This window comes from Centroberyx affinis, unplaced genomic scaffold (genome assembly GCF_046629955.1).
Source record: "Centroberyx affinis isolate AG114_WGS23_722 - 3 ecotype Tasmania unplaced genomic scaffold, CSIRO-AGI_Caff_v1 ptg000873l_1, whole genome shotgun sequence".
In the NCBI taxonomy this organism is placed as follows: Eukaryota; Metazoa; Chordata; class Actinopteri; order Beryciformes; family Berycidae; genus Centroberyx; species Centroberyx affinis.
In genome coordinates this window covers 74,196-84,906 of record NW_027279465.1, presented here as the reverse complement: position 1 = coordinate 84,906, position 10,711 = coordinate 74,196, and the positions used below count along the sequence as shown (strand labels likewise).

At 40.6% G+C, this 10,711-nt stretch overlaps 1 protein-coding gene across 2 annotated transcripts; it reads right to left on the bottom strand.

Moving 5' to 3' along the window:
• Nucleotides 1–2,194: 2,194 nt before the first annotated feature.
• Nucleotides 2,195–6,714, bottom strand: LOC139645485 (cardiomyopathy-associated protein 5-like). Of its 2 annotated transcripts, XM_071521203.1 has the most exons (6): nucleotides 6,563–6,714; nucleotides 6,115–6,450; nucleotides 5,910–6,023; nucleotides 5,704–5,814; nucleotides 5,490–5,603; nucleotides 2,195–2,300 (listed from the first exon to the last, which is right to left on the bottom strand). In XM_071521203.1, exons 2-6 carry the CDS (start codon nucleotides 6,177–6,179, stop codon nucleotides 2,249–2,251), a joined length of 456 nt encoding a protein of 151 aa, XP_071377304.1. In that variant the 5' UTR covers nucleotides 6,180–6,450; nucleotides 6,563–6,714; the 3' UTR covers nucleotides 2,195–2,248. The 2 variants fall into 2 exon arrangements, with proteins under 2 accessions (XP_071377304.1, XP_071377306.1); XM_071521205.1 differs by lacking the exon at nucleotides 5,704–5,814.
• Between the last annotated feature and the right edge of the window lie 3,997 nt (nucleotides 6,715–10,711).

Genomic DNA, 10,711 nt, shown 5'->3' with positions numbered 1-10,711 from the left:
AATTTCCGATTCATAAGGACTTGCATGTCAACCAAGGCTGCTAGAGAGTACATGAATACTATGATCATATCGCACCTAACCTACTGTTTAACAAGCTGGTCACAGGCAAGTAGCTCAACCTTGAGGCCACTAGAATCATATATAAACAAACCATGAAAACCCTTGATAAGAAACCTAATAGTTTTCACCACTGTAACATACTGGAAAAATATAACCTTCTGAACTGGGAAAATCTGACCAAACATGCAAATATATGTCTCATCTATAAAATTGTTCATGGCATGGCTCCTCCCCCACTCAGTTGCTTTGTTAGGCAACAAGCAAATACAAATCAGATCACAAGAGGAAACTGCATTATCCCACTAAGAAAATCTGCTTTTAGTCAATATGCCTTTTCAATTAAAGCAGCACATGAATGGAATGCTGTACCAGCCCACATCAGGGAACTCACCACTTATAGGTCCTTTTCTAGAGAGTTAAGAACATGGCTCACAAGCCACCAAATCTGTCAGCACTAATTTGGATGCCTTCGTCATTTGACAAATATCTGTCAACACACAACTTGTATGCTACTAAACTGCCCTGCTGCTTGACTTACCATAGTGCTACTGTTGTCCTGTTGCTCATATTTGTATTTGTTTATGTCTGTTTTTGTGAAACTGTTCTGTAATTTAAGTTGTCCTGAAATTGTTTGTTTCTGCATTGTTGAACCATAATTTACTCTGCTTTTATTGCTGCCCATGTCTGTGTTCTGCTTATGTCCGTCTGTGTTCTACTTTTACTGTAAATGATATGGCTTACTACATGATTATTGTTTTAAACTTGTTTTTAATTTAGGCTGCCAACTTCACACCTGGCCAGGGACTACAGATGAAAACTAGCCTCCTGGCTAATTCTGGCATATTTACAGTACTGTTTATTAATATGCACTGTCCCTGAGAAATAAACTGAATAATAAAAATAAAAAACACACACACTCAGGTTGTTAAAGAAACACAAGGTGAACTCTGCTGAACACTGTAAATGTTGCTCTGGTGTGGCTTTCCCGAAGCAGGTTGTAGCACTAAGTATATCTTCAAGACATTTTTTTTCATTTCACAAGGCTTTCCAGAAAATACTCACAACTCAAGTAGTACATGAAATCCTACTAGTGCCAGGTTGCTGAGAATGAATAACACATTTCAAGTATCTCTTTGCAGGAGTAGTGAAGGTGAGACCCTACAGAAGACAGACTGTCAAAACTAAACTCCACAACGCTCCACAACATCAAAACCATTAGAGGCATTTCCTTTTGCCCCAACCCTTATTGACAAAATAAATAATGCTACCTGTCTTTCATCAATGTATTTATTACAAGGCTACATCAAATTTGAGTGTATGCTTTAGTCTACATTAAAACCCTATGACTTATGCAGTCACCTAATTTGCACTGTTCTAAGCAAATCCCACGCAACTGCACTCTAATGAACCCTTTTTTGTTGAAAAGAATCCTCAAAGGTTCTTTGTTAGACAAATAGTTATATCAATAACCATTTTCATTCTAAGAACCCTTTTTGGAAGAAATTGTTTTTCTGGGATTCCTCATAGCACTCTGCACTCCATGTACCATGGAGGGCCGAGAGTCTGCAGGTTTTCACCCCAACCAGAGACCCCAGCTGATGTCACTGTCACGTGTGAGACAGGGGCTGAACTCAAACGCAAAACCGGCTCAGAGAACGGGGTAACGAAAAAGGCTTTAATGATTAAACTTAGGCAACATACAAAACTAAGGTAGGAAAATCCAAAAGCAAAAGGCAAAAGGAACAGCTCTGGAGGACGGGCAGGAGGACGAACAGAGTGGCGGACCAGCTCTGAAGACCGGCAACGTAGGCGGGACCACTCTGGAGGTTGACGTCGAAGGCGGAACCGCTCAGAAGGCCGCCGACGAAGGTCGACGGTTGACGACACAGCTGGAGGTCAGGGAATGCAGCCGACACCAGAAGATTAGGCTGCAGGTCGGGGCAGGCTGCAAGATCAGCTTAAGGGGTCAGGAGTACAGGACCGGAGTCCGGCAGCAGGAATGCTGGACCGGAGGCCAGAGACTGGAAAGCAGGACTGGAAGCCAGAGACTAGAGTGCAGCACCGGAGGCCGGAGACTGGAGCGCAGGACTGGAAACCGGCAGCTGGAGTGCAGGACCGGAGACCTGCAATGGCAGGGCAGCGGCAGACGCGGCCGATGACTGGGGATCTGGCTGCTGAGCAGACTGTGTCAGCTGGGAGCCCGGCAGGTCAGCCATTGAAGCCAGGGAAACAGGGGGTTGCTGAAACACAGCCACAGGAGACTGCAGCAGAACAGGAAGTTTGCAACTCAGGAAAAGAAGGCTTTTGCAGCTAAGGAACAGGAGACAGCCGTGGCACAGGAACTGGTGACTGCTGCAGCTTGGTGACAGGGAGCTTCCGCGGCGCAGGAAGCTGAGATTGCTGCGGCCCGGCACGAACAGGAGATTGCTGCGGCCCGGCACGAACAGGAGAGTGCTGTGGCCCGGCACGAACAGGGGATTGCCGTGGCCCGGCACGAACAGGGGATCGCTGCCGCTCGGCGGGAACTGCTGGTAATGGGCTAGCCAGCTCAGGACAGGCAGGTTCAGGACTGGCAGGAAGCGGGCTAGCCGGCTCATGACAGGCAGGTTCAGGACAGGCTGGAAGCAGGCTCACAAACCCGAGCCTAATTGACTGGAGTGCAGGCTCGTTGTGAGCAGTCCAAGGTGTAGGTTGGACCCAAACGCAAAACCAGCTCAGAGAACAGGGGTAACGAAAAAGGCTTTAATGATTAAACTTAGGCAACATACAAACTAAGGTAGGGTAATCGTGTAATAGTGGTAATAGCCTATAATCAAATGTGAAATGTATTTGTTAAAATAGTTGTTGAGTTGTAAATATGTATCATTGTAGCCACCAAAAAAAGACGGATGCCACTGCTGCTGGTGGGGAGCTCCACCAGTAGCAGTGGCATCCGTCGCTGACTACTACTAGCCAATCAGAGGCAGAGTAGGGCGTGTCTTTGTGGAATGCGGCTGGGAAATGAAATAAAGCGTCTTTTTTTTTATCTAACCTCATGTTCTATTTAACTCTTTTTATGTTCAGCACTTGGAGTTGCATTTGATGTATGACTTGTGCGATATAAATAAAGTTTGATTGGTTGATTTTGGATACAGTGAAAGTCTTTGGAACTAAAGTAAACACGTACATTCATGCTTGGTCACATTGTGAGAAAAAGGTCTGAACTTGTGTTTCCGAACATGGACATGACATAAGTGATGCAAGCGTGAAAATACACCTGACGGTACAAGTTACCATGGTTACTGAGCAGGGAATCATATAAGCCATGGTAATGGAACAGAACTCTCACTTAAGTTAGCGAGACTTATCAAAATAAGCCAGGCTTTTCCTTTATCCACCTTGATGGAACACCCCCCAGAAATTATTGCTAAGTTTTTAATGTTATTAAAATATTGACCTTTAGCGGGTTTAGAACTCTGACCCTTAATGATGGGAATGGTGTGCTCGGCCAACTAAGCCATACTGACCAGCTGCAGGTGACATAGTGTGTGCAGTGTTTTGGACACTTTAACTTCAGCAAGGGCTAGGGGCAGCACATAAACCAATAAAGGTTTCCTACACAGAAAATCACTTACTTTATTTACTCACTACATATGTCTTTACACGTTACATGTTTTCTTTTAAAGTAACAAAGACATATTTATATAAATTTCATCCAGGATTCAACTCTAGATAGCTATAAGAGAATCCTTGTTAGTATTCATCTTGCCAGAGGGATCAGAAACACTGCTCACGTGGGATTTGAATCTGTGTCTCTAAACACACAGGATATGACGGTTTGGAAGACGTGTTTTAACCACTACACTACACTACCTGCCTGTCTGCTGTGTTCAAGCATGTAAGAGCAATATTTTAGTCAATACATTTCCTCTTACACCAAGGCGGTGTGACATGTAACCAATCAGCGGCAAATTTTGATCAGCTGTGTTTGTGCAGCATGTGGCCAGCAAAAAGAGGAAGTCAAAGGAACAAGGTCAGCTCAATCTAACATCCCAATTCAAGCTTGAGTCTAGCAAAAGTGTTGTGTGTTTAAAGATAACTATTTATTTATTTAAACTGTAATTTGCTTCTCGTATTTTGTTGTAGAAATTAGTTGTGCCCCTTGGTCAACTACAGAGGTCTGTCAACTTCAACTGGTGTGCTATGGAGACTTTAATGTGCAGACACTAACCATCTTTTTATCTCCCGTTTCTGCATTGCAGGAGACTATATGAAGTCCCCAGATGAGAGCTTGGATGCACAGTTATCTTGCTGCTTTAGCTGCTCCTGAGCTTATTCACAATATAATGAGGAGAGACAAAAGTTTCTAAAAGATCTACAGAGCCACTCTGATCTGGTTGGTTCATTGCTCAGAGTTCATAATAAACCTAATATCTCAATAAAGTGATTTTGACTGTATTATTGGTAATTGCTGTGTACATTATTAAAAAACTATAAAATATGAAAGGGTCTTGACAGAACCCAATATAAATGTTCAATGAGGAACCTGTAAAAAACATAAAAGGATTGAGGTAGAAACCTCTGGAAGGGTTCCAAGTGGAACCTTAGTAAAATGAACAGGGGTTCTATGCAGAACACCTGGATAGATTCGTATAACCTCAGGGTTCTTTACTGAACCCTTCTTAAAGGCTTCCAGAGGTAACTACCTACTGTGAATTCAAAGTAGAACCATTTAGTAAGGGTTCTAGATGAATTGTTCTGACAGGGTTCTAAGTCTAACTTTGAAAAATGAGGACAAGTCAAAGAACCCTATATGGTTCTAGTTAGCCCTTTCTAAGAGCGTGGTCAACAACAAAGTGTGGTTTATGAGCCTGCATATTCAGAAAATATTTTCCCTCAACGGGAGAAATTATAATGGTCAGCTGGGTCGATATCACACACCAGCCTACATCCAAAAGGTAGCCTGTCAGTCACAGCTCTACTGAAATGGCAGCATTACAAATAATATAATAATAGAAGAATATACATTCAGACTCTACAGGCGATAAGATGAACTGAACTGTTGGAGGCTATAAACTGTGTGTGTTTTAAAATTAAGGTTTCTTCAATCGACTTGTTCTGCTTTCAGCTCAGAAAATCGATGCTTCCTTCAATAGCCCTGTGATGCCTTATGATTTTTGAAGTTGTTCTTCAAGTAAATCTTGAAAATTTGTTGTTATAAAATCCTTTGAAGATTTCAAGAACTCTCTTGAAGTAGTGCAAAGTATGTTGTGAGTTTTCAAGATACAGTGCTATCAGAAAAGCCAGCCCTGATTATTGGATGTGATGTTTTGTAAGAGGAAACTAAATCAACAGAGTATGAAGGGCCGGACCAATTCTATATCTCATGACTTCATACCTTTTCTTAGGAGAGATGGATAATAACAAACTCATCTGTTTTAAATTCTTACCTTTCCTCAGCAGAGAGGTGTCCATCTTTGAAGTTAATAGGGCGATCATTAGACCGGTCACTCTTCATGGAAACACAGCTGGGTTCAGGGGAGTCTGGTCTCTCCTGCTGGATCCTGATAGAAACATTATGAACACAGTGAAGGTATCTGTGTCCTTATGAATACAATTTTACTTTCTTAGTAATGCTAACATCCTAAGATAATGATGACTTACATATTTTCAGAAGGATGTTTATCTTTAAAGTGTAGAGGTGGATCCTTAGACTGGTCACTCTTCATGGACACGCAGCTAGGTTCAGGGGAGTGTGGTCTCTCCTGCTGGACTCTAGTAAACCGGAAGGATCCCCACCATCATTAAAATCCATGTTATGTGGATGTGTAGCTGTTGTTTTTTTTATCATCAATATTATACATTATCACCTCTGCACAGTAGAGTGATTTCCATCTCTAAAGTTTACGGGCTCAGCAATAGACCAGTCACTCTTCATGGACACACAGCTGGGTTCAGGGGAGTCTGGTCTCTCCTGCTGGATCCTGATAGAAAAACAGTGAAGGTATCTGTGTCCTTATGAAGACAAACTTACTTTCTTAGTAATGCTAACATACTAAGATAATGACGACTTACATATTTTCAGAAGGATGTTTATCTTTAAAGTGTAGAGGTGGATCCTTAGACTGGTCACTCTTCATGGACACGCAGCTGGGTTCAGGGGAGTCTGGTCTCTCCTGCTGGTCTCTAGCATACAGCAAGGATCCCCACCATCATTAAAATCCAAGTTATGTGGATGTGTAGCTGTTGTTTGATGTTGTTGTTTTTTTATCAACAATATCATACATTATCACCGTGTGCACAGTAGGGTGATTTCCATCTCTAAAGTTTAAGGGCTCAGCAATAGACCAGTCACTCTTCATGGACGCACAACTGGGTTCAGGGGAGTCTGGTCTCTCCTGCTGGACTGGGCTTCAACACAACAGAGACAGAGCTTTTACTCTGAATAATGATGCTGTATTGATTTCACTGCTGAGCTCTGAGATGGAGAACAGTCATGGACAGTTAGAGATCCTCATCTTACCTCTTAGCTTTGGTCTGGCTGTCATGTTCCCCAGACAGAGTGGTTTTAGAGGGAGGGAGCCCCTCCTCTCTCTCCTCAGACTGACTCATAGTAGAGCCAACACCTTTACACAAACACACCCAACATGCTGTTAGCTGGACTGATTCATTACAACAAGGTTTCCATCACAGGATATAATACTTCTGGTGTTGATCATTCGTGACAGTAAAATGCCAAATATAAGTGCAGAGTTTTAGAAATTGGGTCATCACAGCTCCCAGCTGGATTGAAGCAAAACTGAATCTGAGGACGCTCTGTCAAGTTTGAAGTCTGCTGTGTGGCAACATTTTGGCTTTCCAATTCATGACGAAAATGGCAAAAAGCCAAATATCAACAAGACAAAGACACACAAAGTATTAAGCCTTGTTTAACAGGAAACACAAGCAACACACTGCACACATCACAATAAAAAAACACCAGTCACCATTACCTGGTCAAATGTTGTTATTGCGTCTTAAATATAGTTTCATAGTTCTGAGTTGTTTCTCTTCACACTACGTTTCTAATGAGAAATTTCCCTGGTTTTGCAGATGTATATTTTACATATTTTTTGTTGTTTAAACTCTTCAGGCTTATTTGGGATAAGATTAGTCTTAGTTTTTTTTAACTGGGTTCAAAAACTCGTTGTGACAAAGTGGCTATGACCGCTTCATTTGTCACTGTTTTGCATTATTTCTTTATCCATAACTTAAGCCCATCATTTCTACATATCTGTTAATTACATCATGTATGGAGTCAACTGGTAATTTCACGGAGTATGGCAAATGCACATAACTATCCCGGGTCTGTTTGTGTTTAGCGTTATATTCTGTTGAGATTTCCACATTCCATATTTTCAGTTTAACACAATAATCACAGACAAACATTGTTGCCATTTCATTTACCTTTATTGTTGTTTTAGTTACAGGATATTCAGCATTGTAGTCTATAGTTACCTTTTCTTTGTTTCTTTGGTCACAACTCTGCGTGTATTATGTGGTTAATGACGTAATCGATGATGTCATGGCCTATTCCATGTCGGAGGGGGGTTTTACTGTGCCAAAGTGAATTATTATTTTGCTGTCGGAGATCGCGGCTATTTATTGTATTTTTCTAGTGATGCATTCAAGTACCGTTGGAAAATGGAGATCTCTCAAAATTGTACTGTGGTGGATAATATCTAAATGCTATGCATGTAAAAGTTTGCAAGGTGGCTCACCCCTGTAGTGAGGTTGGTGAAGGCCAGGGGATGTGTCCTGGAAATTGATGGCTGTATTTAAACAGTAGGTCTGAGCCAGCTAGGGGGGAAGGTCAGGCAGTGCAGATGCCAGTGCAGGTGCTGTTATTTTGATTTGGAATGAGTTAAATTATCCTCTGTTCTGTGAATCTACAGGTTTTTTTTTTATTTTTGTTTTTTTTGGTTGCACTGTAAATAAGGCAAGGCAAGGCAAGGCAAGGCAGCTTTATTTGTATAGCACATTTCATACACTGGGGCAATTCAAAGTGCTTTACAGGGTGATAAAAATACAGTAAAGGTAAAAAGTGCAAAAATACAGACAAGAGATACAAAAGATAAAAGACTTAAAAGTAAACTAGTGCAGCTCAAATCAAATGAGATAAATGTCCACCTGTGGGACCTTCAAAACGCCTTCTGAGTCTGCCTCCTACTTCACTAAAGGCCCTCAGGCTACAGCTATCTCACACTCGTAAAACATTTTAAATTTGCTCTTTAATTTTACAGACACTGTCACCCTGTTTATGGTTTTGACAGAAATATTTTTTTTTTTCAGTCATAATTAGATTTTGCTCAAAATATCAGGAAAATATCAAACCGTGAACCCAGTATCGAACTGTGAATTTAATGTATGAATGTACAAAATACTTGGAAGACCTGCTCTTTCCAACAAATGAACTGAGCAGGTTTATACAGACAGAAGGATTTTTAAACCCTGGGGACGACTGAGACTTTAAAGGTTCAAAAGGTTTCAGTGTGAAAGGGAGTGAACCTCAGTTTTGTGGAGGTTGTAGTGTTTTGTACACAGTGTATCAACAGAAACACAACATGTATCTGAGCTTTCACACTAGTTCTGACACTTCCTGCATATTTCACCAAATGAACTGAGATTACAACCTAACTAGAGTTTATCAGGCTTCCACTAACAGTCACAAATAAAACAATGTTCTTTATGGCCACAAAGGCAACAAATGTTGGATATTATGGCACTATGAACGCCATCTGAGCAGCAGGTGTGATTTAAAAGACTTTAGCACCTTGTCTTCCAAAAGTTGACTATACAGTCACATCATACAATGTCAGCTAGTGTGAATTCACATCCAGATCAAGTCACAGAGATTTCTGCCTTCATCTGTAGAGGAAACACAGACAGAGAAGACGCTGCATGTTCCTTGTCAGTTCTGTGTTTTTTCTGTGTTCAAAGGGTGCGGTCACTTCTTCATAATTTCACTATCAAAGTCTCACCAAACCGGTCTAACCTGTGGCCAGAATCCAAGTCTGAGGCAGGGAAATCATCAGATCAGGTGATGTAATTCTACTGTGTGTCCACTAGATGGAGACATTAACCACATCATCTACAGTGAACTAAACAGCAGACCAGCACACAGAGATGTAATGCATGGCGGAGGAGAAATTTATATCGATTTAAAATTCAATAACAGAGAGTGTAGATCTTAGATTACAGCTGCAATATCAAAACAGTTTCTTTCTGAGGTGGAGCACGTGACAGGAGGTTAACTCTTCATTGTATTATAGCAGATTTTACTGTATTTTGATTACATTGTTTTACTTTGCAATCATGTTTGTGTTGCTGAAGCTTCCTCAGGTCTCCCGTGAAGCAGGAAAGTCAGTGAACCCAGCTTGGTTAATTAAAAATAAATGAATAATACATAAGATAGTTTCCACAACATCATTGAACTTCTCTAAAATAAAACCCTATTTTAACCCTGTAACGCCATTTGTATCATATTTGATACAAACGTTTCTGAGATCTCGACATCATGGACATAATCAACACTTCCCTGAAAAACCTATTGTATACAATCTGATACATGTTTTCTGCCCCCTGGTGGATTATTCAGGCACTGCAGACAGTAGACGGCCATTGAACACTATATCCAATATGGCCGGCATCAATTAGTGACCCACATGTATTTTGCAGGGAAATCTTTGTTAATTTTGAAAAAGTTACGGTAAGAATAACATGTATATTGTTACTAATATTTCAATATGAATATTTACTGGATTGAAGCAACTTATAATTACTTATTTACTATTTCCTGCCGTATTGTTAGGCCTATAGTAAAATCGCGTTGAAAATGTGTGTATCAAATATGATACAGTAGGCCTAGGTATATAAGGTAATTTATCTGTAAATCCCGCAATCGTCATTGTATTGCATGTCAGGATGCGATATGCATTATGCGCATTACAATGCAAAATGCACTGTTTTGATTATTTAATTAAACTAATTAAATAATTAAATATTATCTCAATAAGATGTATTTACAGTGGAGATTTAGATATTTATATGTATTTTGTATATATGCAACCTATTCTATCATGATAATCAGGTGTATGTTGCAATGGCTCAATCAGGTTTTAATGCCAATAATCATTATGTCATGTTTTTGTGCCTAATGCGAAATAGACTTGAGACTCCAAAACGCTGCAAAGACACTTGTAAAATGGTTTGTGTTTGAAAAAAAAAACATGAACCTACGGAGCCCCTCTGGGGTCACATGGTAGAAAAAAAAAACTTGATGTGTAAACTGTGCGAACGGATTTGTAAACCGAGCCCTCGGATTCACAATACAAATCCGTTCGCACAGTTTACAAATCCGTTCGCACGGATTTACACATCAAGTTGTTTTTTTTCTACCATGTGACCCCAGAGGGGCTCCGTATGAACCAAATCAAATATTCCAATCAAAATGTTCCAGTGGGGTTTGCAGTTAGTCTATCTGCCCCCTTGTGGCCGTTAGCAGGCATGGCAATTGCCTACTTCCGTCTTCTGTGTTCATCTAGTCTGATCTAACGTCTACAGGATATTTGACCAATGTAATATTTTTTTGCACTGGCAAAATAAAATGAATGTATCACTTGGGTGGTCAAAA